The sequence below is a fragment of the Ovis canadensis genome, chromosome 13 (assembly GCF_042477335.2).
Source record: "Ovis canadensis isolate MfBH-ARS-UI-01 breed Bighorn chromosome 13, ARS-UI_OviCan_v2, whole genome shotgun sequence".
NCBI lineage: Eukaryota > Metazoa > Chordata > Mammalia > Artiodactyla > Bovidae > Ovis > Ovis canadensis.
In genome coordinates, this window is record NC_091257.1 from 22,149,257 (window position 1) to 22,176,013 (window position 26,757).

The 26,757-nt window shown below is 42.9% G+C and overlaps 1 protein-coding gene across 4 annotated transcripts in view; it reads right to left on the bottom strand.

Annotated features, from left to right (window-relative positions):
• Positions 1-2,762: 2,762 nt before the first annotated feature.
• Positions 2,763-26,757, bottom strand: part of TASP1 (taspase 1) — a 266,211-nt gene continuing 242,216 nt past the window's right edge. For 3 of the 4 annotated variants that reach the window (XR_011248058.1, XM_069547121.1, XM_069547122.1), the window contains one exon: positions 2,763-3,782. Coding sequence is in view for 2 of the 4 variants with exons in the window: in XM_069547121.1 (XP_069403222.1) it covers positions 3,690-3,782 (93 nt within the window). In the remaining 2 variants the exon portion in view is untranslated. Of the gene's footprint in view, positions 3,783-23,816; positions 23,885-26,757 lie in introns of all 4 variants that reach the window. The other variant, XR_011248057.1, reaches the window with a different exon arrangement.

The following is a 26,757-nucleotide window of genomic DNA, read 5'->3' on the forward strand; positions in this document are numbered from 1 at the left end:
TATACTAAAGGGAAAAGGAAGAGGAGGATTAACTGATACACTATATAAAAAACAGATAACCAACAAGGACCTACTATACAGCAAATGAACTATACTCAATATTTTGTAATAATCTATAAGGTAAAATAATATATTTTTAGCTAATACTTTATAGTACTTTATAGTACTTTTTCAGATTATATCTTTATATATAATGGTCTCCAAGGGTATATAACAGTTTTCATATAAAATATATGTATTCATATACCTATGTGAATTAGCCAAATCAGCCTTGTTGGGGGGAAGTGGGTAATGAGGTATATGAGGTTTGGACAGCTTTCCATAATATTCAGTTCAGTTCAGTTCAGTCGCTCAGTCGTGTCCTACTCTTTGCGACCCCATGAATCACAGCACGCCAGGCCTCCCTGTTCATCACCATCTCCCGGAGATCGCTCAGACTCACGTCCATTGAGTCCGTGATGCCATCCAGCCATCTCATCCTCGGTGGTCCCCTTCTCCTCCGGCCCCCAATCCCTCCCAGCATCAGAGTCTTTTCCAATGAATCAACTCTTCTCATGAGGTGGCCAAAGTACTGGAGTTTCAGCTTTAGCAACATTCCTTCCAAAGAAATCCCAGGGTTGATTATGGTGAAAACTGAAGGCTATATAACCCCATTTAGGGGTTTAATATAATCTGACTTCTGTGTTAAAAGCACAGGAAATTCATGCATAAGAAGAATCTTTAAGAATAGAAACTAAAGGATATAAGCTAAAGTGTTATAAACCGTTGTCTCTAGGGAAATGGGGTTATGAATTAATTTTTTTCTTGCATTTCTTTCTTTTTATTATAGTAAGCATAGATCGCTTTTGTAATAATGATCAGATTTTTTTAAATTTCACAATAATTAATAATTCTAGCACTTTTCTAAATCTTCCCTTCTTCACTCCCTACTCCCTTCTCTCACGCCCTCCATCTGTTACAACAGAGTAACCTTGCTCATCTCAGGTGCCCGGCATGAACATCACCACTCTCAAACATTGGGCAAGATGACAAAAGGCTTCTGAGCAACCAAGAGATGTCCCCATGTCAATAAACTAAAACACATCAATTTTGCTCACAGACAAGCATCTCAGACTAGTACTGATGACTTGTTTACGTATACTTAATACACAGTTCTAATAGACACTGGTATCTGAGTTCAAGTGCACACTCAGAAGAGGCAGTTACACGATGAGAAAGTACCCACTGCAGGCAGACACACAGGAAGCAGAGAGAGCTGGCAGAGGTGACAAGCGAGGACAGAGCCCACACAAGACTTCCACGTGGGTAGGTCCGTACAAGGACTCCTCAGGATACAGTGCACACCCTCTGCCTCCTTGCCAAGGGCAGAAGAAATCCCAGTTTCTAAACTCAGAGAGGATCACAGGGATGGCTATATCCAAGAGAACCATTCATCAAATGCCCAGGCCTTAAAAAGAAATAGAAAACAGGCCTGTAGTTAGGATCATCCACATTAAAAGTGGGCACCTTCAAACACAGCTTCAGAGTCTTGGTGACAGAGGCCAAACTTGGGAATGAGGTTATATTCTTGTTCATTTCTACCTTTCCTGCTTTTGAGTGAAACGATGTTGATCTTATATCTGTCAGAGTCTTCTCGTGCCACTATCTTTTCTTCAATATCTGATCTTATAATTAAGGCACTTATACTACCCCCATTACTTTTTGCCTCCATGATCCTTAGTATCATTTTCCCCCCTCTTGGTTTCACCATAGCCCTTATATTAAAAAAACCAACAACTAGAAAAACAGTCTTAATGAACTGTTTTTGGAGGGGCTGTGCCCTTTTATACTGACCAGTTTTTAAACTCTTCATAAAAATGGTGTTTAACAAGCCCAAACTTTCAAATGTGAATGGGATAAAGTCAAAAGGAGATGAAAGAAATGGCATTCCTGGTGAAATAGGTCAGATGATTTTCAGATTCCAAAGTGTCCTGATAGTTTTATGTGATCCAATCCAGTTCCTGAAAAAAACCCTGCCAACAGGTAACAGGTCTTTGAAAGCTTTTGAAGCCAAAGGCTCCCCACCAGCCAGCCGATCTCTTACGAAGTTCTTGGCCTCATTAAGAATGAGAAACAGATACCACGGCACCAACCTGTCTACAAGGACACAATGAGACAAATGTAATTGCCTGTATGAGGGATATAAGTCAGCAGCTCCCAAATCATTCATATTTACACCCACTCCATTTTGGTTGTCTTTCCTTTATAATTTGGCCATACATCGATGTCAAGTGTATAATTTCATCTGGGGCTTTATCAGTTACCACCCAGAGCCATGATTATATGGTGGGAACTTCCTCAGCAGGAGCAAGTCTATCTTTAGTATCTTCTTGATAGTTACCTCTTACATGTAAAATCAAAAGGAAAGTCTTGGTTTTCTTATGTGGCTCCAGAATCACTAAATATAACATTTAGAAGCAATTTATCAACTGAAACCATTGACTTTTCAGCTGCCACTACCATGTCTCAAAGCAAAGTGTTCCTATTCCTTTCCTTCATTATATATATTTTTTAATCAAATTACAGTGGAAATTTTAGGGACTTCTACATTGACCACATAATCATGCGCTAAGTTCATCTTTCATCTTGCTGGTGTCAGAGTCATAGAGATAAACATAGAGATAAAACTGGATTTGGAACAATTAGAAGCACAGCTAGAGGCATACAGGTATGATTTCTGGAAAAAGTAACTTTTTACAAAAATAAAAAACAACTCTCCACTCTAGGATTCAAAAGATAATTTATTAGTCAGAGGAGAATCACACACTATATCCAGTAATATGCTTCTTTTATTTTTGTGCCTTTTATCTTAAAAATATATTTAAACAAGAAACAAAGATAATATTGAATTTTCCCATAAATTTTGCTTTCTTATTTACAGTGTTACATTGTAAATAACATTCCATTATACACAGATTAAGGACTGCATTACTGTATGCTCTCTTTAAATATTCTTTCATAATACAGTACACACAGCTCGAAACTATGCAGGATTTAAGCTTAGAAAAGCTTGAGGAAGGAAGTACAAACTTTATCAATAAGACTATTATTTAAAAAGGTTCTGACCTTAATTCTCTGCTAGATTGTTTCACTGAAACCATTCTTTGTTAAAGAAAAATGCCCCATATGAGGGATGAGAACAACAGTTTAAGTCACCACAGGATCCACTTAAACTGGCTAACAAATAAAAATACTTTGTTACTAGCACTGTTATCAGGAGCACTGCCGCTGTCAATCATTGCAACAAGTAGATTTACTCTGCAGTTTCAGACACATTACACGTTACAGCGACACAGTTGGTACTGCTTTGTGAAAGCAACCACTTCCTGCAACTTTAGGTTTCACCTGTAAACAGTTAAAGCACACATTTTGGGAAGATGATTTAATCATTCCTGGTCTGAGGTTACAGAATCAGGAGGAGTTTCTAGTTCATTGAAGAAGCGAGCACACGCACACACACACACTCACACACACAGCATCCCGCTCCCCCGCCCAAGACCCGCGTGTTGCCAAGCGCTAACTACAGCGGCACTAGTGTGGCGAGGGACGCGCGAGGGACACGCGAGGCTGCGACAGAAGTTATGAAACGAGGAAGGTAAAACATCCAACTTCCGTTCGAACCCCGTGGAGCCTGGATTCCGCTGGAAGGCTCAGCTCACCGGGCTCTCCAGGCGGCAGACGCCTCCTTCAATCGCCACGGACTGTCCAGCCACAGCGCCGGGAGGGAGTCTGGAAATATGAGTCTGCGGAGGAGGAGACGAAGACCGTTAGAGCGCCAGCTGTGTTCCCTCCCCTCCACATGCGACGAAGGGGTAGAGAACACCAGAGAATCTTAGAGAACACCAGAGAATCTTGGCTTCTCTTTGCTTCTGAGAATCTCCAGGCTGTGCTCGAGGGTAACTCAGGGGCAGACAGATCTTGTTTGTTCAAATCTTAGAGGATGTTAACTGAACACCTACTACAGGCCAAGCACAGCATTGGCAGCGGGAAGATTCCAAGATCAGGACAGCACGGAGCTTAGGGTTTAGTCATACTCAGAACAAGAATGGTTTTCAGTCCAACTATACTGCGCATATTCCAGTTACCCAAAATTGGCAATATACATTACACATCTTGCCCTCTAAACATTCAAAAGTGAGGACACCTGATTCATGTTTATCCCCTCAGTTTGCTTCTTAAAATAATTAAGCAGCTTACAAACATCAGACCACTCAACAACCTCACCTCAGTGAGGGGATGAAAAAAAAGAAAAAGAAGAACTTACAAAATAAGTTAAAGACAGGCATGAGTTCACACAAAATCGAGCCTGAGCTCTGCCCCCACGCTGGAGGCAGAGGGCTGCCTGGTCTCTGAGCTTCACGGGGGCAACGAGCAGACAGGGGTCCATGCGGTAGAATGGGATCACACGGACCAACCACTCAAAGGAGAAAACTTCCTGGCATGGAGTCCAGGGAGCCACTCCTCTTGCAGGCTTTACGCACAGCAGGTACCGCATACAGCGGATGGGTGAAGATAGCAACTGGAGAACAAGGGGCTTTGTAAGGCTGTGTATTACAGCATCACCAAAAGGAGGTCAGCAGGCAAATTTCTTCCATGAGGGGTCAGCCAGGAATTCCCTTTTTTTTTTTTTATGATCTCTCTTAATCCAGGGATAGATAAATGTCAGAGTTTCTAAGAAGAACAGAGGGATTGTATATCCCTCAGATAATCCTCTCTGATTCTGCTTCTCTACACAAGATTTTCCTAAGGACTGAACACAGGGGAGCTCAAGTCCCAGAGTGCAGTCACTCGATGCAGCTGGGGAGGTGGCCAAGCCTGGGGTAGGGGTGACATCCTCTTGTGCAACCAAAGATGAGGCAAGCATGTGCGTTAGCTCGAACAACACAGAGGCTAACTGATTTTAATTCTTAGGTATCATTGCACAAGTCCTATGACAGCAACTGACATAGTCAGCAATTTGTAAAGTTCTGGAAAATAGAAAATGTTCTCTGGGTACCTAGTGTTTCTGTGTGCAAGGCAGGAAGCCACCTGTAACCTGCAGACAGAGGTCTGTTAGCTCTTGGGTGGAGATCTGGGCACGGCAGGCCCTGTGGCATCTCCTGGGAGTGGGGTATCACTGAGCTCACCTGCCAGACCCATGCCTCTGGCACCATGTCCCAGAGTCTGGCCTCATTATTGCTTGCATCTGAGGGTCGTACCTGGAGGTATCTAATAAGCACGGATGTTTTATACTGGGAAGTCCACAGTAAGACACACTCATGGATCATTGTTTCTTGTGACATCTCATTAACCTCAAGGGAGGAGTTTGAAGACAATGTGTCGTTTGAGTCTGCTGCCCAGCAGCCCTCATCACATCCAGCCACCTAAGGCTCAAATCCACAATTCCCAGAGCTCCGTGTTGTGGAGCCTTTTATTCTTTTAGGAATTCATTAGCATGGAGCCAAATAATTTTTTCCTCAGGCATCATTCATCAATTAAAAAGAACATTCTAACCAAAAACAATCCCTGAGAGAGCAGAGGCCCCTTAGGCCCCTTCATCCTTCATCTCACCCTCTTCAGCTAGGAAATGGTCACGTGATTACAATAGGGATCAAGAAGGTGGAAAACTATACAGTGGTTCCTCAATAAATTAAACATAGAATTACCATATGATTTAACAATTCCACATCACAGTATATACCCAAAACAAGTAAAAGCAGGGACTCAGATATCTGTACACAAAGCTCATAGCAGCTTTATTCACAATAGCCAAAGTGTAGAAGCAAGCAACCCAATGTCCATCAAGATATCAATGAGCAAAACACGGTCTTCACATACAATGGAATGTTCAGCTTTAAAAAGAATTGACATTCTGACACATGGCACAACATGGGTCAGCTCTGAAGACACAAAGCTCAGTGAAATAAGCCAGACACGAAAGGACAAATATTGCAAGATTCCACTTGTATGAGGCCCCTAGACGTCAAAGTTCAGAGATGGGGAGCAAGATGGTGGCTGCCAGGGGCTGGAGGGGGGCAGAATTAGGGGATCATTACTTAACGGGCACAGAGTTTCAGTCTGAGAAGGTGAAAAGTTCTGGAGATGGAGGGGGGCGATGGCTGCACAACAAGGTGAACGCACTAAGTGCCACTGCAGAGGACACCTGAAACGGCTACAGTGGAAGACTCTATGCTGTGTATGCGTGTGTGTGTGTGTGCTAGGGTGCTTCAGTCATGTCCAACTCTTTGCAACCCTATGAATGTTATATGTATTTTAGCATAATTTTAGCAAAAGAAGAAAGCAGAAATGATCATTTTCTTCCTGGTTTAGAACTGTATTCTATAAGATGGCATTAAAAGAAGGGGTTAGCTGGAATGAATCCACAGTGCAGACCCCAAAGGAGAAATATTAACACCACAGCCATGAAATTAACAGACGCTTACTCCTTGGAAGGAAAGTTATGACCAACCTAGATAGCATATTCAAAAGCAGAGACATTACTTTGCCAACAAAGGACCGTCTAGTCAAGGCTATGGTTTTTCCAGTAGTCATGTATGGATGTGAGAGCTGGACTGTGAAGAAAGCTGAGGGCCAAAGAATTGATGCTTTTGAACTGTGGTGTTGGAGAAGACTCTTGAGAGTCCTTTGGACTGCAAGGAGATCCAACCAGTCCATTCTGAAGGAGATCAGCCCTGGGTGTTCTTTGGAAGGACTGATGCTGAAGCTGAAACTCCAGTACTTTGGCTACTTCATGCAAAGAGTTGACTCACTGGAAAAGACTCTGACACTGGGAGGGATTGGAGGCAGGAGGAGAAGGGGATGACAGAGGATGAGATGGCTGGATGGCATCACTGACTCCATGGAAGTGAGTCTGGGTGAACTCCAGGAGTTGGTGATGGACAGGGAGGCCTGGCATGCTGCAATTCATGGGGTCGCAAAGAGTCGGACACGACTGAGCGACTGAACTGAACTGAACTGTTCACAAATAGGTTGAAAATTTCCAATCACATTACTTAAGATATCTGTCCCAAAAAGAGAAGTCCAGAGGAAAATTTATCCTCATGTTTCCTGGAGATACAGAGAGAACCCAATGAGACTTCCTGGCAGTCCAGGCACCAGAGGCAACAGAGAATAAATTAATTTTTAAAAGATCAAAGAGTGACCGTGTGTCCAACCAGACAGCCTGTAACTTGACCAACGGGATGTCTGTCTTAAAGCAATTGATTTTCTTCTGAGCACGAAAAAGACCCAGAATTAGAAGGAAGAAACCAGGAAGCCAGGGGACTTGATAACAATCCCGTGAGATCTACAAAAACACAAATGGCCAATCCAAACTCACTTCTAGCACTTCCAGCCCCACCAAGTTTATGACAGAAAAGCATCTAAATAAACTGAGCTAAACCACAAAGTATCAAGGAGAGTTAGGAAGGAAGATAAAAAAGAATCTGAAAAGATGACAATGGTCTTGAGATATTTATTAATGGTACATGGGCAAAATACTTCAAAAATACATTGAGATTTGTATAAATCGAGCTGTATGCCTAACAGAGAAATGCTCACTCAGACAAACAAGTTGTTAAGATTAACTTTTCAGGATTATCTCTTCCCTAAATTATCACTGAGTCAATTACAAAACACACTGGGTATGATTTTGGTGTTGAGAGGAATAAAATGATTTATCGTCCAAATGTAATGTCAACACTTCACCAGTTTCATCCATCAACATGATCTTCAAACCCATCAGAAAATATGACCTTGGCCTGGAAAAGTTTGAACCAAGATGTATTTGATGCTTTCTGTGGAGATTTCAACAGAGCATCAAATCATATTATAAACAGTGGGGGCTGTTTAAGAGAATATTTTATATGAGTGTTTATCTCTTAAAAGTTCTTCTGGAGAAGTGGGCTTGAATTCCTCAAGCCTAAAAATAGACCACTGTCTACAATGAACCTGCATGTCAGCATTTTAAAGTGCAGTGAAGTATTTTCCACCGAGTGTATAAGGACTGTGCAGATTCGAGCATGCCCTACAAGTTTAAGAACTTAACACAGTATCTTTAAAACCACAGTAGCAAAGTACTGCACCGGAACTCAGAACTACGAGAAATAACACGTGAACACAGCAGATGCCAAAGCTGCAGCGTCTGGGGTCTTCTCCCTCCATTCCCTGGGAACGTCCCACTCATACACCACTCTAACAAGGAGTCCGTGACTCATCGCCGCTTCGGTTCTTTCTCCAGGAAAGAGCACCTTTACTGGACCCTCCCCTCAGTCTAGCAGCTCTTCTAGCTCCTACAGCTCCCAGCTGAGCATTTCACGGTTTTCGATGCAACGGTTCAGGTTTTGGTTTGTTTGGAATTTTTGAGTCTCTGTAGCTGAAAGCCCAGTGAAGGCAAGAGCTCGTCGCGCACCCGCTCCTCTGTGTTCCCTGCACTTGTCAGAGTGTCTGACACAAGCATATTCTAGAGATGCTCACTGAGTGGAGAAGCGACTAGAACAAACCCCTCGGGGCTACGTTTATGTACAAAGAATCTCAAGCGTTTTCACTCATGTGACCAGTCAGTTTGGTTAAAAAGTCAGTCACGCTAATTTGTTACAGTGAAGATTGTTTTTAAATAGATTTTTTAAGAAGCATGGACTGGTTCCATTTCCCCACTTTGCAAGTGATTATGGTGTTAGAATGGAGATAGAACGTTAGATTCTGAAGATGCTAATGTCTCCACACCAATGGAACCCAACGGCCTTGGAGTTAGAATTCTCTGCTTTCTTAATAATTCCCTGAATGACTAGACAGATCCTTGAGGTTAACACTCCTACAAGAACTATCACTTTATAAATTAAACTGTCTATTCAAAGCCAATAATCTTAGGTTTGTATTTTTTTCTATTAAAACCAAAAGCATTGTATAATAACATATTTAGCCTGAAGACTTCAAAATGAGAAAAAGAAAAATATAATACAGAAATTATATAACTGTTTGATGTCCTAAGCACAATCTAAGTAGTAGCTGAGACTTCCTATCATTCATACTCATGTCTTTAAATCTTTTAAGACCACCTTAGTGACTGCTTTTTTGTGGTTTCCAGGAAAACTACAAGCACACAATTTAATTTTGAAAGTCCCAAAGCCTTTATTTAGTGGTTATATTTTAATCCATCTTTCCACTTGCCAGAGAGTTGCTTGAGATCTGCCACAACAGTCAAGGGAAGAAGATTCTCTTAGACAAGTTATTATCCTCCTTTGGTGGGGTCAGGAATATAAAATACAGACAGACATATTAATAGCTTTAAAAAATAAAGCTCTTTGAAATGTTTTATTCATGGGTTTCATAACTCTGAGAGTTTGGTTTCTGTTTTTTTTTTTTTTTTTTTTTTAAGAAAACAAAACCAAGTTTTTTTCATCAATCACTGGCTAGGAATCCAGAGCACCTTGGCTTCTGGGCCACTCTTCTACCTGGACACAATGCTGGACCACATTTCCCAGCCTTCTTTTGCAACTTCGTGTGTGGCTTCATGATTGCAATCAGGCTTATAAACCAATCAGGCTTCATCAATCTTATAAACCATTCTCCTTGTGCTTTCTCTGATGACCTGAGGCCTATGTGAGATAAGGAACCTGGGACCCTGAATTATAGTTTGGAAGAGAGACCTCTGCTAATCAGAAACTCCAAACTGTATTTTATGTGAATGAGAAACATGCTTCTCATTGTGTTTAAACAATTATACATATATATTCTGGGGTTTCTTGTTATAGCAGCTGGAGCTATCTTAACCAACAATGATTCTACCCAGGCTTCGGCACTTACATGCTGTGTAACTTCTGCTGGTTACTTAACTTCTTGGGCCCCATCTCTAAAATGGGGATAGCAACAGTTGTCATCAGGTTGACAAGGACTGTACGAGACACTGGTGCAATGACAGCACATGCCAGTAACTGTTAGGCTCTTATTATTCAAACACACACAGCACTGTCAGACACAAAACATCACGCAGGACAATCTGACAGGTTGTTTGACATCCCAGAATTAGGAAATTCTATTTGAAATGTTTGATATTCTTTACAAATAGGATGAGATACTTTAATGAAAAGTTAGCTGCATGATAAAAGGTAACACTGAAGAAAATGGACACTGTTTGGCCAATATTCTGATGCTGCTGTTTTGCTGTCACTGATACAACAATTAAAAATTGCTGAGTATTTACTAACTACTCAAGGCTGTATATTGTCACCCTGCTTATTTAACTTCTATGCAGAGTACATCATGAGAAATGCTGGGCTGGAAGAAGCACAAGCTGGAATCAAGGTTGCCGGGAGAAATATCAATAACCTCAGATATGCAGATGACACCACCCTTATGGCAGAAAGTGAAGAGGAACTAAAAAGCCTCTTGATGAACGTGAAAGAGGAGAGTGAAAAAGTTGGCTTAAAGCTCAACATTCAGAAAATGAAGATCATGGCATCTGGTCCCATCACTTTATGGGAAATAGATGGGGAAACATTGGAAACAGTGTCAGACTTTATTTTTTCGGGCTCCAAAATCACTGCAGATGGTGATTATAGCCATGAAATTAAAAGACGATTACTCCTTGGAAGGAAAGTTATGACCAACCTAGACAGCATATTAAAAAGCAGAGACATTACTTTGTCAACAAAGGTCCATCTAGTCAAGGCTATGGTTTTCCAGTGGTCATATATGGATGTGAGAGTTGGACTGTGAAGACAGCTGAGCGCCAAAGAATTGATGCTTTTGAACTGTGGTGTTGGAAAAGACTCTTGAGAGTCCCTTGGACTGCAAGGAGATCCAACCAGTCCATTCTAAAGGAGACCAGTTCTGGGTGTTCTTTGGAAGGACTGATGCTAAAGCTGAAACTCCAGTACTTTGGCCACCTCATGCAAAGAGTTGACTCATTGGAAAAGACTCTGATGCTGGGAGGGATTGGAGGCAGGAGGAGAAGGGGATGACAGAGGATGAGATGGCTGGATGGCATCACCGACTTGATGGACATGAGTTTGAGTGAACTCCAGGAGTTGGTGATGGACAGGGAGGCCTGGTGTGCTGCGATTCATGGGGTCGCAAAGAGTCAGACACGACTGAGCAACTGAACTGAACTGAAGGGCTTTGTTATATACCAGTCTGCTGTATCACTAATCTTCTAAGGCTCAAAAACAATCAGCTCAGCATGCTTGGGTGCTACAGAGGAAACCAAAGTGATAGAATACTGGAAAATTTCCTTTTATGAACATGTTATATTGTTGGGAAGACAAGTAAGGCCATATGAAATGATCAGAAAACCATTAACAAAGGCACATGATCATACAACAAGAGTTTACAATACTCCAATGTGCATTTTCCAACACCAGCAAGCAATTAACTCAAGTCTGAGGATATTGGGGGCTTCCCAGGTGACGAGAGGCTTCCCTGACAGCTCAGTTGGTAAAGAATATGCCTGCAATGCAGGAGACCCCAGTTCAGTTCCTAGGTCAAGAAGATCTGCTGGAGAAGGGATAGGCTATCCAGCAGATAGCTTGTTGGGCTTCCCTTGTAACTCAGCTGGTAAAGAATCCACCTGCATTGCAGGATACTGGGGTTCAATCCCTGGGTTGCGAAGATCCCCTGAAGAGGGAACGGCTACCCACTCCAGTATTATGGCCTGGAGAATTTCATGGACTGTACAGTCCATGGGGTCGCAAAGAGTCAGACACGACTGAGTGACTCTAACTTTCAGGTGGCGAGAGTGGTAAAGAATCTGTCTGCCAATGCAGGAGATGTAAAAGACACAGGTTCAATTCCTGGGTCGGGAAGATCCCCTGGAGGAGGGCATGGCTACCCACTTCAGTATTCTTGCCAGAGCCTGGTGGGCAACAGTCCATAGGGTTGCAAAGAGTTGGACACACCTGAAGTGACTTAGCACACATGCAAACTGTGGAAACTGTCTCAATCTTGACACTGTCTACCAGGAGATAATCAGTCCCCATGGATTAAGAACTCAGTCACACAAGACTGCCTCCCCGCAAGTCCAGATGCCAATACCAGGTCCAGATTATCACCTGCGCTTCTGGCTCCCAGCTATAAATTGGCTATAAGTAGATTCCCAACCTGCTAGAGCAGTTGACAAAATTCAGGAAAATAGTTTACATTATTGCAAAAGGATATAATTCAGAAACAGCCAGATAAAAGAGATGCATAGGTAAGGAAGGTAGGCAGAGGCTTGGAGCCCCCATGCCTTCTCTAAAGACACCAGTCTCCCCAAATCTCCACATTCATATTCTCAGAAGCCCTCGGAACCTTGAAATTCTGGGATTTTTATGGAGACATCATTAGATAGGTATGGTTAATTGAATTATTGGTCATTGGTGACTGAAGTCAACCTCCAGCCCCTCTCCTCTCCCCATAGGTCAGGGGGTGGGGCTGAAATTTCCAACTCTCTACCTATATGGTTGGTTCCCTTGGTAACTAGACCCCAGCCTTAGGTTATCTTGGGGTTTTCCAAAAGTCACCTCATTAAAATAAACTCAGGTGTGGTTGAAAGGGTCTTGCTACGAATAACAAGATACTAATTTCACCTTTATGTCTCTGAAGTGGGACTGAAGACTAAAGATCAAATATATATAACAAAAGATACTCCTATCACTTTTTTCACTTAGAAATTCCAAGGATTTGGGGAGCTGTGAGTCAGGAACCACGGAGGAAGAACAAATATGTACTTTTTACAATAAATCACAGTACGACAGATATCCTGCCACAAACACCACACGAGGTCGAGAGAGGGGACGGATGTGGATCAAGGAGGTGGGGCAGACTCTCCAGAGGCCACGGCATGGAAGGCAACCAGGACAGGACAACAGTAGGACATGAAAATGATGTCTTCTGCAGAAAGGACAGCTGACACATGTGTCTGGCTTGAGCCACATGGTATTTCCAACTTTTTAAAACTTAATAGAAAATATTTTAAAATAGGGAAGTTACACACAAGCATCTTGATTCCTAGCTATTCTTGAAAACCTGGGCAACCCTTGCATTTCCTCACCAGAGTAAAGTCACAGCTACCTTCTTTAGAAGGACATTTCGGTCGTAGTTTTCCGCTGTGTTCTGCCTACGGCGTGTGATCAGGTGGCCTGAACGTCTGTGGCTATCTCTCAGCAAGGTTACTACTATTGGTCCACTGGGGTCAGACAGTGGCAGCCTGATCCTTCCATCATACGGCTCTCCCTTCAACCTTTGCCTAATGGTTTTACAACCACAGAACCAGCCCCAAACTGGCCCTGTCCTGCTTCTAACAAGATACTGAGTTATTTTCCAGGGACAACAGAATGAAACCTCAAGTCATGCAACAGAAGCATGCAGGAGATTTTTGATCTCAGACAACTTGGAACCAAAGTTGTCCCCGCTTCCCGATTCCATCCAAAGGACCCAACCTGGTGAACTCTAGAGCCCTCTGAGAAGCGGAGGGTCTGCTGTCCAGGAAGATCCGGTCCTGAAGCCCCCTCCCACCCCCTACCATAAATGGCCAGGTCCCAGAGCCCTCTGATCACAACCGGCCCCACCAGGGCTTCTGCACACCAACCTCCTCCCCTCCCTAATAACAGTGTGACCACATCCCAGATTGCGGGACAAATCTAAACCATGTTTTCTGGCCCCTTGCCTGTCAACCTTGCAACAAGCTTTTCTTTTCTCAGAAGCTGGTGCCATAGCATTGACTTCTATGTGCTTCAGCAGTGAGTCCATTGCTTAGCCCATTTGAGTAGCCACTAATAATCACTGCCTAGGCCCCGTTATTTTGAGAGTTGCTAACAGGTGGTTTCCTGATTCTGTTACTGTCAATATAGAAATAGCTGGAATTCTTCTGTAAAGAACTTTCTCAGCTTTTGGTATTCTAAAACAAAGTGCATGTAAGAAAGGGAGGATAAACACTAGATTCTTTTACTTCCTTTTCAGAGTTCAGAATAATAAACCTCCAGAAGCAGCCAAATATCGCCTCCTCCTCATGTCTGTGAATTTAACAAGGCAGTTTTGGTAAAGAAATACAGAACGAGATTATAGCGGGAGGACGTCTTTGGGTGGGGGAAAAGGGAGGGAAATAGAAGGAACAGCATTTTCTCCATTCACACCAGCCAAAGGTCAACTCTTCTATGTTAGAGAAGAAAAAATCGGAGAATTGTAAGAGCTGCTTTTAAACTGTCAACGAGAATAAGACTGGCTGGACTGACTTGATAGTTGAGTTTTGGATGACTAACATTTAGGTTCACTGGTTTTAGGTCACAGATAGGACCTGCAGAATGAGTTAGCTCCTTCGGGGCTGACACAAAATGAATATTGTTGTCAGTTAACCTAGCAAAGTTTGCTCAAGATCAGTTTTACTGTTTAGCAGAATGTTCTCTTCATATAGATAACGGAGGGTGAGGACAGCGTATTAGTCTGCCAGGGCTTCTGTAACAAAATTACTTTCCTACAGTTCTGAAGGCTGGAAGCCCAAGACCAAGGCATCAGTAGGGCAGGTTTCCTCCGAGGCCTCTCTGCGTGGCTCACAAGGAGCTGTCTTCTCTCAGCATCCTGGCCTGTTCTCTGTGTGTGCAAATCTCTGGTATTTGTGCTTCTTATGAAGACATCCTGTTGGATTAGGGCCCCATCCTTAAGACTATGTTTGAGCTTAATCACTTCTTTAAAGGCCCTGTCTCCATATATAACTGCAGTGGGGGGTAGAGCTTTCAGATAAGAATCTGGTGGGGACAGAATTCAATCCATAACAGATAGAGACTAAATGAAACAATGCCCCATATGTTGCAGGCTGCATTTGTTCTCTGAGCTGAAATCCCCCTGCCCTTCCCTTGGCTCATCCTCTCTGTCTCCACTTGCCTCCTTGCTGTTCCTCAACCATACAGCATGTTTGTGCCCCGAGGTCACTGCATGTGCAGTTCTCACTACCCAGAAGGCTCTTCCCCCCAGTGCCCAAGTGGCTCCCTTGCTCACTTCTGCCAGATCTGTACTCAAAGCTGCCTTTTCAAGAAGGGTTACACTGGCCACTCATCAGCATTTCATGACCAACACCATCTCTGCCTCATGTTTCCTGTATTCTTACCATAAATCTACACTTCCCTGATAGCTCAGCTGGTAAAGAATCCACCTGCAATTCAGGAGACTCTGGTTCGATTTCTGGGTTGGGAAGATCCGCTGGAGAAGGGAAAGGCTACTTACTCCCCAGTATTCTTGGGCTTCCCTGTTGGGTTAGCTGGTTAAAAATCTGCCTGCAATGCAGGATCCCTGGGTTGGGAAGATTCCTGGGAGAAGGAAAAGGCTACCCACTCCAGTATTCTGGCCTGGAGAATTCCATGGACTGTATAGTCCATGGGGTCACAAAGAGTTGGACACGACTGAGTGACCCTCACTTTCACTTTACCATATCTACCTAGCCATCCACTTTGCTCCTCTATCTTGTTCATTGCCTGTCTCCTCCTTTGGAACAAAATCTCAGAAGGGCAAGGAGTTTTATCTGATCACTGCTCTTCCCTCAGGACCTAAAAGACAGCCAGGCCCATGGAGGGGGCTCTGTATCTTTGCTAAGCAAATAGAGGATCTTTTTTTTTTTTTTTAATGAGGATTTGGGAAATGAAAGAGAGCAAAGTGCAAATTAGACATTTTAAAGTTCTTAATTTTATGTTTTATAGTTTTTGATTATAGCTTGTAAGTTTGTTATACATTTTTTTGCAGAGATGTGCTAAGGGCTTTTGATTATAGCTTGTAAGTTTGTTATAGACATTTTGAAGAGATACATGTAAATAAAACGATCAAAACGACATTGAAGTTGTGAACCTTAAAAGTCTGAAAAGAAAAAAGTCTATGTACTTCCCAAGATAGATACGGAATGTAGAAGTCATATGCCCTGACACCATCTGCACACTCACCTTACACACAACCGCACACACACCATCCTCTCCGGGAGAGACGGCGGAGGCGGCGGCACCACAGTTGGGCACGGGCTGCGGACCTGCTGGGCCTGTCACGCCCGCTGCCCGAATGATACTGAGCAATTCAGCGGATGGTAGGAGGGCTACCTTGTTTGCAGGGCATTTTCCCTCCTCAAGGGCAGGACAAGGGTGTCTCACATTCAATTTTATAACTTCTCATGAAAATTTGAAGAGCCCAATAAAACTTTCCTGCCCATTTTCCCTTACTAATTCTGCCTTATTTTTCAAATTGTTGAGTCCTAGGTAAACTATATTTTTCAATTTATTAACAGCATCACATGAACTTCCTTAATACAACCCAGGACAATGTGTATATTGTGTAGAATACACGATGGCTTAACTGCAGGCCCAGCCTGTCTTCTGCGTCGTCACCAGGCTACCAGGATGCCGGGAGCTGCGGCAGGAGCCGGCATGCTGGCTGAGCACACCTCGTGCCCTTACACAGAGAATTCTTACCTGAGGTGATAATAGTCGCTTTTTGCTTCTTTTACTGGCACGAACGTGGCAGACCTTAAATGACCGATGCCCGGGAGGACAGCTGAGGAAGTGTGTTTGGTTGATTTTTGGTTTTTATTGCTTTGTTTCTATTATGGGCTTTTTTATTCCCCCCGTTAATGAGTAGAGTCAGGAGACGCTACTCCCACCCCTGTCCTTTTTCCCAGAAGTTCCCTCCCCATCACTTTCAAGAGCTGTCTTTCAAAGGAGCCACAATTCGTGAATAAGAATATTCTGTCTGAGCGCTCTTTGTGTGAGGCATCAAAGCTTGGAATGTAGTTTAAGGCTCTAAAAATAGAGTTTGGTCTTCAGACTTCATCCTGAAAGCAGATGTACTCAACTAGTTGACAGTTTCACATGAAACTGCCTAATGTAATCCAGAATAATGCGTATATTTTATAGAATAAAACCCCATGTAACTACAGGGCAAAAGATCTGGGTGCTCACTTCCCTAACCCATCTGATATCAGGAAAACCAGTGAAAATCTCAGGGCTGTAAAACAAGGACTCTGGGTTGGACAGTCTCTAGAGAAACCTTGCAAAGTTTTCACATTCTCTGACACTGACGTCCTTTAGGTCTTGTATACACTGTGCATGAATCTAAAAACAAGCATTTTACTTCTATCCCAGTCACTCACTGTCTTAAACGAAAAGTAAGAAATATGCCAGAGCAATTTGAAGATGTAATTCTTAAGTTCAACCTAATCAGAAATATCGACAGATGGAGGAACCGATGCCATGTTAATCATTTTAGTGTATGTTGCCCCCACCTCATTTTCTATCTAGAACAAGGACGCCATAAAAGACCACTGACAAACGCGGACAAAGCACAAAGACAGCATTATGGTAAATGTCATCATCAGTCCTGAGACGAGGCCACATAATGGGAAATGCTCTATTGTTCTCACATAGAAATATCATGTTCAAGGAACCTCCAAATAAGATGAAAATGCAGTCTTATGAAAACAGCATGTTGTTTCAGGCTCCTGGCAAAGTGTGTTACTTCTTTTACCACCGCCCGTCAGTGGCAACAGCACACAACACTGCGCCTTATGTTTAGCTTAAAAGCCCTATGAAGGCATCCACATAAACACGGTAAGCCCATAGGACCTATCATATCACCACTCACATGGAGAATTATCATGGATATTCCATTCTGCTAAAGGTGATAAAAGCTCTACACTATATCACAAATATTTATTCTGTACTTATTAGGAGGGGACAGAAGAATGAAACACACATGGACCTCACTCTGAAGGCAATTAGGTCTTTGTAGGATGTGGAAGCTAGTTCCTTATGAAACTAGTTTCTTGTAAAATCTTAATAAAAATATGAAGTCCCTAGATTTGCATAATGCTTTAGTTTCCATAGTGCCTTTGCACTGATGAAACCACCTCAAAATAGGCTCTCAGGTAGAAAGATGTATAATATACATAATTTTCAGGTGGAAAGAAAGCCAGGCTCAGAATGGCTATGTGGTTTGCTTATGGTCCCAGAGGAAGTGGAAAAACTGAGCCTTGAATGAAAGCCTTTGGACTCCAAATTTAGGGCTCTCTTTACTCCCATAAAGTCTTACCATGAAGGATTCTAAATTAGGCTCTGTGAAGAGACACACGTCTCACTACAGGAGGTTTATGACTAAGTAGTTTTTCAGGGTGAAATAGGGCTTGCTCAGAAAAGCTACTGCCACACATTTTACCTACAAATTTCAGTTTGATTCTGGGATTCAGAGAACTGGATTTGAGCCTTAATTCTGCTGAGGATGGACTGGGGTAGGGGGTAGGCTCACTAGATCTCTGGGTTTCAGTATCTTTGTAGCCCAAAATGAAAATTTTTACTCAATTATATCGGGGGTTCTTTCTGATTTGAACATTTTAGACAGTTTTGCATTAGAACAGCCCTCTAAAGGCTGTTTAATTTTTTTTTTTTTTTCAAAAAACCCACATGTTTAAATTTTCTTAGAATTTGGTTATCGTTTTGTTTTGTTTTGTTTTAAAACAGCGCTTTTAAGAAGTAATTGAAATCCCGATTGGTCCCAGGACTTGTATCACCTTTCTTTTAGATACAGCCTAACTTAAGAGTGGACCTCTTAGACAGTGGTGCTGGGCCATCTACATCAGAATATCTGCGGGTGGGGGCCAGGAAGCTAGATTTCCACACCTAGGGTTTGAACCCCCAAGTTTTCAGGAACAAAGCCTGCCTTAGGTTACCTCTTGGATAAAGAGGAAGGCGGTCAGGGAAAAGGGACAGTAGACACAGCATACAGACGACATGGAAACACTGCTGACACCATCATGTTAATCGTGCATTCTGTGACTCTAGAGACCTCTACTCTGATTTTTTAAATAGTCTTCATTCTTCTTTAAATGTTCAAACAGGAACATGACTACTTTTCTGTTAAAAATTCATTTTTAAAAAAGAAGAAATCAGAACGTATCATTCCAAGTAGTCCAAACGATCACAACTGTGTAAAGAAACACAATCACAGCTGCGGAAGCTGAAGGCAATATGCGAACACGCCGACAGTGGTTGATGTGGGGCAGCGCACTGCGCTCCAGGACTCACTCAGGGCCAGGGTCGCCTTGCTTTTTCTTCTGTCATTCTGTATTTTCTCAGTTATGTAGCAGAGTGATTTAGTTGGCGTTTAATGCGGCAGCATAACCTATTGAGGAATTAATCTGTGTCCTTTCTTACTGTTGGAGACCCACTGCAGGAGGCATGACTGTGTCCCCAGTCCACTCCTGAGCATTGCCGAGAAAGAACGAACAAAATAACTGTGCTGTCCACACAGGACCCATCGACAGCATCTTCTCCTTGATATACCCCTCTCTCTGGTTTCCAGGACCCCAAACACACCTGCTCTCCTCAGCCTCTGTGGCCACAACTTCTCAGTCTCCTTTGCAGGCCCCCCACGCCCCCGAGCTAACGGCACAGGCGCTCCCGAGGACTCAGGCCCCTTCTCTCCCATCTGTGCTCACTCCCTTAGTGATCTCATCCAGTCCTTCGTTTTATGAAAGCTCTTCTATGCTGAGATTCCCAAATATACATCTCCACCTTGGGCCTCTCCTGACAATGACCTGTTTAGAAGCTTTGGTTCTGGGGCTCAGACCACCTGGCCTGAATCTCGGCTCAACCTCTAGTAGCTCTGTGGCCTCATATGAGTAACTTCGTATTTCAGATATTTCTTCCTGAAGGAAGAGGGGGAGGAGGTGTTGAGCTGAGCTGAGGAGATGGAGCCACGCCTGACAGGCCCCTGGGCAGCATGGGGGCGGGGGGTTACCTCTGCTTCTGTCAGAGGAGTCTCTGGGCCACCATTTCCTCGGTAAACCCAACAGGTGGCCTCTTCTTGGAGACCCTGAGGAGGAAGCCCCAGCAGCTGAATGACATGTAGTGAGTGAAAGCCCAGAATGGCAGTTACAGTCTTCTGCTTGGTAAGCTGACAGACAACATGGATTTTTTTTTTTTTTTACTATAGCTTGAAAAGACTATCTTGTATTTGAAAAGAAATGAAAGGCTAATGTTGAAACTCTCATAAAGAGTGAAACTACTGTTTGTCTAATGGAACTATTTCCTGAGAATTCCAGTTGATCTGTCAGTGAGGAATTAGGGAGTGGCAAAAATAAAAACCACCAACAGACTTTTTGAAGAAAATTCTCCTCATCGAAACCATCTGCTCCCTGACTTACTGATCTGACCCATGTGACACCAAAGAACTATGAAAATGTTGGAATGAGAGAGGGCAAGGCTTCCTGTGCTGGCTTCTGCTGGTCCCAGGAGAGGCTCTCTGGAAAAAAGGGAGCCTGGCCGAATGTCAGCCCAGTCCATGCTTCTTAGAGCCGGGCAGGCACCTGAGCATGTGAAGGTCAGACACTCGCCAATAAAGGAAACTGTGGACGCCATAAGCCAGCTCATCCTAGATGTCAGTGAAAGCCACCCTTCAATTCCGGCTGTACGGGAACCTTCCTTCTCTTCTGCCCTAACACTGAGACCTCAGTTCCCTTTGCTGGTTGTCCCTCACCTCCCCAAACCACTCAGTGTTGGGGTACCCCACTTCTCAACTCATTTTGTACAGAAACATCTGTGAAGTGTTCTGGACATAAAGTGAAGTCCCTGGTTACACTGGAGAAAGAGGACAGAGAATAATTCTCCAGACCCAACTCACCCTCCAGCTGCCACTTCATTTCTTTTCATTCACAGCAAAGTTCTTTAGAAGACTTGCCTGTTCCTATTTCCTCGGATTCTGTCCTTCCATTCTCTCTAAACCCTCTCCACTCGGGTTTTTTGCCTTGACGACTGCACTGAAATGGCTTTTTCCCAAGGTGAGCCATGCCTTCCAAATGCTAAATCCAACGGTCTGTCCTCAGACCTAACTTCATGGGCCCAGACTGCAGGATCTGATAAAGCTGGAACGCTCTCTTCACCTTGAAATGTTGAGACTCTCCCTCCTTGGTTTCTGTGACACTGCCCTAGTTCTCCACCAATCTGTATGGCCATTCCTGTCTCCTGCGCTAGGTCCTTCACTCCTCTGACTTATGAACACGGGAACTCCTCAGAAGTCTTCTCTCCGACTCTGGTCTCTCTTAGTGATCTCGTCTATCCCTGCAGTTGTGTGTGTGTGTTTAGCATTTATACGCTGAGATTTCTGAGAGGCACCTCCAGTTTGGCCCACGCTCCGACACCCTCAGGCCTGCTTCCTTGCTCCTCACCGTCCTCCTCACCTTGGTAAACGGCAGCCCTATTCTCAGTGCTGTCTCCTCTGGTTCCCTCACACCTCCACCCAGCCCCGTGGCTGACCCTACTGGCTTCACCTTAAAATGGGTGCAGAAGCCAGCTGGCGCTCAGCACCTGTGCATGGCTTATGTTCTAGCCCAGCTCATCACTCTTGCTCACACAAGTGGCAACAGGCTCCCCTGCTGGCTCCATTTCAGAAAGCAGCGGGAGCCACCTCCTCCAACGTAGTCAGACACTCTCAGTCCTCCGCTCCCCAGCCTCCAGTGGCTCCCATCTCAGGGGAAGAGCCCAAATCCTACCTATGACCGATCACAACCCACAAGGTCTAGTCCCCCACTTTCACTGTGACCCACTAAGACCGAGCTTGCCACTGTGCCTCCATCGCATTGGGAACGCTCACTCCTGCCTGAAGGCCTCTGCTCTTGCTGCCCTTCATATCTGGAATGTTCTTGCCTTGCTCCATAAACCTCCCAAGACTTTATTCAACTGACACTTTGTCAATGAGACCCACCTCACACTGGAAACCTCATACTTCTTAAAATCCTCCCAGCTTGACATGTCTTTCTAGCAATTACCACAAACATAGTCTGTGCCTTACTTATCTTGTTTAGTATTTTCCCCACTAGTGTGTAAGTCCAGGAATACAAGGATTCCTGGCTTTTTTGTTCACTACTATGTTCTCAGGAAAGAACCTGAATCTAATGGGCACTCAACAGTATTTGTTTAATAAATATTTCATTTTAAAAAATAAGCTGCTATATTTCATCAAAACTCTATTCCTAAGTAAACTGAGTTTTTTAATAGTTAAAATCTCAAAGCCAAAGAATCAAGGCTTCTTTCCTAGTTAATCATTATTAAATATGGTAATAAATCCCAGATTAGCTCTACTACTGGTTAACTGAGGTTAAGAAGAAATGGATTTTTGTCATCTTTCATGGTGAAAACCTTATAGATTGTATTTATTTCTTTTCTTCCCCAATTATGTATGGCCTAATGAACAAAACATAAGCTGCAAAATTCAGGAACTTGTACATAAGAGGTTATCACATTAAAGACCAGGTCCTTCCTGTCTGAACTGGCTTTGCAAGTTTATAGGAATTTGGGTTGGAAGCATGTTTTATTCAGGGGCTACTGGGGCTTATTACTAATGGCCTAGTAAGAGCTTGTTTTGCCAAGATCTTCCATTTTTAACAGAGCAGGTTCTAACTATTGGCAGGTTCTAACTGTTCAGAATTTTACCATAATATACAAAAGACCTATCAATGGAAGAAGTCGGGGGATTATTGGGCTTTTCATCCCTTATAGGAAGCACGTTTAAAATATAATTAATTTTCAAGTGAAGAAAAAGCTGTTTCCAAGTACTCTGAGCATCTCCTAATAACAAAGTGTTAATACAACCCGTGTTCTACATTTCTTTTCATCTCTTCAACACTGCAGCAGACAGGACAGTCCAAACATGTACAGCGCAGTGGTGACAGCTCAAGAGCATAAAAGTAAACCGCCATATGTGCCACAGAAGCATTCGAAAGGAATGTAAATAGAAAGAGCAGCTCAACCATATCCAAATGTCTCAGTTAGTTATTACTAAAATGTTAAAATTTCACCAATTTACAGCACTGCTTTACTTACAAGACATAAAAAATTATACATAATAATCAGCAGAGAAGAATTTTAATCCTTAGAATTAGACAGAATGGACACTCCAAGTTGAAGACTTAAAAAAAGCCAGAAACTATATTATTTGAATGAATGGTACTAAAATAAAAATGTATTCTAGCAGTTAGACTTCACTTAGGGTTCAAAATCTACAGTACGGGTCAGTTTCCGATGTCTGTGAGTGAAGCAGGCCAGGCATAGGACTGGCAGAGTGGAATGTCCAGGCCCCACCAAACAGGAGGCCACCACTTGGGACCAGCTAATCATGGCTATGCAGGGAGTGGGTCTCAGTGTAGCCAAATGTACTCTTATGAGAAAACAAGTCAGGAGGAAGCAAACTGTGCTTTCACAGAAAACTTAAAACATTTAAATCAAGTATAAAATTTTATACAAAATTTCTATTTTGTATAAGTTCAAAAAAATTTTAGGTAATATTTTCAACTTTTTAAAAAAAGCGATGTGTTGCGGAAGCCAACTTTTGAGCTCAACTCTGCAGGTTAAGGGGAAGGAGGGACAGTGAGGATAAAAAGTATACCCAAACAACCATCTGGCCTCAAAATTTCACCCTCAACTTCAACGTGGAGCCACTCATAGAAGACATCTCCTACGGAATGAATGCCCATGTATGCAGGGTCCTGCAGGGCTATTAGAACCTCCGAGTACACTGCATGCCTGTAAATTCAGTTCCTCTCACTACTCACCTTCTTAATAAAATAATGTAATGAGAGTTCTTACAACATAAAACCAATGGGTGACACTGAATATTTACAACCAAAGAAACCAATGCCACGCTTTAAGTTAGGAAGGTGACATGAAATAAGAATGGCATGACCAAAATTATGGCCTTTTTTGTTTTAGGCTAAAAAAAAACAGGAAAGGATTTCTTTCCTCATTTGTCCACTGCTTTCGAACCAAGAGAAAGAAAAGACCATCCTATAATCACTTCTTACTCACTGTGAGTAATCAGGCCAATAGTTCTCGTGAATGCCTGTTTCAGCTCCATCTCACAGGTGTGTGTTGTCCTGTGGGTAAACAGTAGGCATGTCTCTGCTTTCGGAAGGTACCCATTTACCTAAAGTGTTGGGTACTAGAGGGTAACAAGGTGACATTCCAATGCTGCGTTCACACTTGATGTGAACTATGTAAGCTGATGACTATGCACACACATAGAGGCAGGGAAATTAATGTTTTCATTATTTTCCATGCTGCTACAATAAAAAACAAAAAAGGTTTACTCACCACCTTGCAACTAACATAGAGTGTCTACAAGTCCAAGCAATAGACATATTTATCTTTGCAGAGATCCAAGCCTACACCACGATTAAAATGAGATTTATTTGGATAAATATGGTTAATAACTCTGAGAAGATTTATGCTCTTGCCAACATGGTGAATTCCCTCTTTGTGTTTATTCTATTTATTGCTTTGGAGCTTTGTCAAATGAATCATTTGGAAGAAACTGATGGCATAAGGCTAATTAGGCAAGAAAAATAAAGCTAACAACAACTCTGAGAAGCAAACTTGAGGCTGAGGAAACTTCTGATTAAAGTTTGTTTTTCACATATTCAACCTTCTACAGTCTTCTCCTGTTTGTCTAAAGGACTTTCTAAATAGACCCAATGGGATCCTCCTGGCAGTCCTAAGAGCATGGAAAAGAAATACAACTTTCTATATTTGAAATTCTGGGCAAGCTCAGAAAGTACAAGTAAAATCACTGATTAGCCACTTTTCCTTCTGCTCCGTAAGCACACTTGCCAAATGTAGCTGTCTGGGATGTTTCCCTAGTACAGAGCTTGCTGGCGGCGCCTAACACCATCCCAGGGCAGATGGCCTCCTGCCAGGGATCAGACTCCTTCAGCTGTTGAGTAATATGGGGACTGGACTATCAAAAGCAGCTAATATTTGGCTTAGACCAAGGCCAACTTGTATCTAAGTGGTTCTTCATAAATCTAAAATATGGTCCAATAAATCCACCTAGTGGCTGAATGTCACTGGCCACTACCATGGAACTGAAGTCCCTTTTAAGAATTCATGGTCAACCCACCTAAAGACGCTCCACTGTCTAGAGCTCAAGGGAATCTGAGAAGGTTGCCTATGTTGGCCCGAGATACACTCAACAGTAGCCAGTAAATAATATTCTTCTCTCTTACTTTTAAAAGTAGAATTATTCAGTTAGGGGAGCTTAGCTGGAATGCTGCAGGCAACTTAGGTTCCATTTCAAAACCTGTTTGTAAGGCTGTCAAATTGGCAGACGTCGAGTCAGAAAGCTTTGTAAAAGGGCTCCATTACCACCATACTGGCCTGAATGGCAGAGTTGAGTGTGTGTGTACATGTGTGTCCATTCTTGTAGCCTCAAACAATTTTCTTTTTCCTCTTCTGGAATCTCTGAATTCACTTGTCAGTTGGTTTATAACAGACTTACGTTTTGGCAAAAAGGAATAAGCCTGACCATCTCCACCAGGGGATCAGCATGAAAACCTAGGAGGTGTCAATCTTGTGGATGGTACCTTTGGAAGCACAGTTTGTGTGAACGTGGCTGCGGAGCTGCAAGGCGCTAGCCCTGAGAGACTCTCACTGCTTCTGCTATCACGTGACCCTCCCAGCACCACCATTACCCATCACAACACATGTATAAACAGCTCTATTATATGCCCTGTGGTTGTATTTTCGATTAATATTCAGAATACTATGAAAACATCAGTAATAGTCTCATTTTAAAGATAAGGAAACCAATGGTTAGTGTTGTAACCTGTCCCAGGTTATAAAGCAGGAGGCTCAGGAGTGAAATTCACCTCTGGCTAACTCCGAAGCCTGTTCTCTTATTATATCAGGTCGCCTCTTTATACACGACCTTGCTGACATCTTTTAAAACCCCTCCTCCTACTGCTCTGCCAGGAATGAAGCAGTCAGAATTTTTTTCTCTCCTAGGAAAAGTCTTATCTTTTTCTGAAGTTTAGTTCATTTAAATTTTTCTACTAGATTCAGCTCTTTGGATAATTTTTAAAATCCATGACTTTATAGTATATCCAGCTCACTCTCATTATTGGGAATAGGGGCAACAGTCTCCTCTGCCTTTCTCCACCCTAACTGGAAGCGGAAGTCTCTTTCTCACTTCTCTTGGTAACTCCCTCTTGTGTTGTTTGGTCTTTAAGTCCTGTCTGACTATTGCAACCCTACAGACAGTAGCCCACCAAGCCCCTCTGTTCATGGGCTTTCCCAGGCGAGAACACTGGAGTAGGTTGCCATTTCCTTCTCCAGAGGGTCTTCCTGACTCAGGGATCAAACCCGTGTCTCCTGCATTGGCAGGTGGATTCTTCACCACTGAGCCACCTAGAAGCCCCCCTCTTGAGTACCTCATGTTTATATTTAAGTCTTCCTCCATACCTTTCCTTGAGAGGCAAGTTAAGCCTAGTAAAAACTTTCAGAAACCTTATCTGTGCTATCCCTTCTATGCAGACATTTACTGAGATTTTTTAAAAGACTCAGAAACTATCTTCATAAAAACAAATCATAGTAGATACTACATTTGGGGTTGCAAAAATCCTACCAAAAACTGGATAGCAACTATATGCTAAGTAGTCTGGAATGTAGAATCTAGAGCTTTGCAGATAGCAAACAAGTATCCAGGAATGAAGGGCCATAATAAATACAACATCCACAATATACTCAGGACTTAACTTATCTGTATTCAGACATCAGGTTTGTTTCCTTGCTCCTGTCAAGTCTGACCCAGGAAGGACTTAGGGCAGAGTCAGGTTTTCTTGCTCTCATTTCACTCGTGAGGCCTCTGAAATCCAGAGAGAGACAGTGGCCACGCAGAGTCATACACCTGCAAGAGGTGGAGGTGGACCCAGGCTCTGGCAGCCCAGTGCTGCACCCATTCCGATGCTTGCTC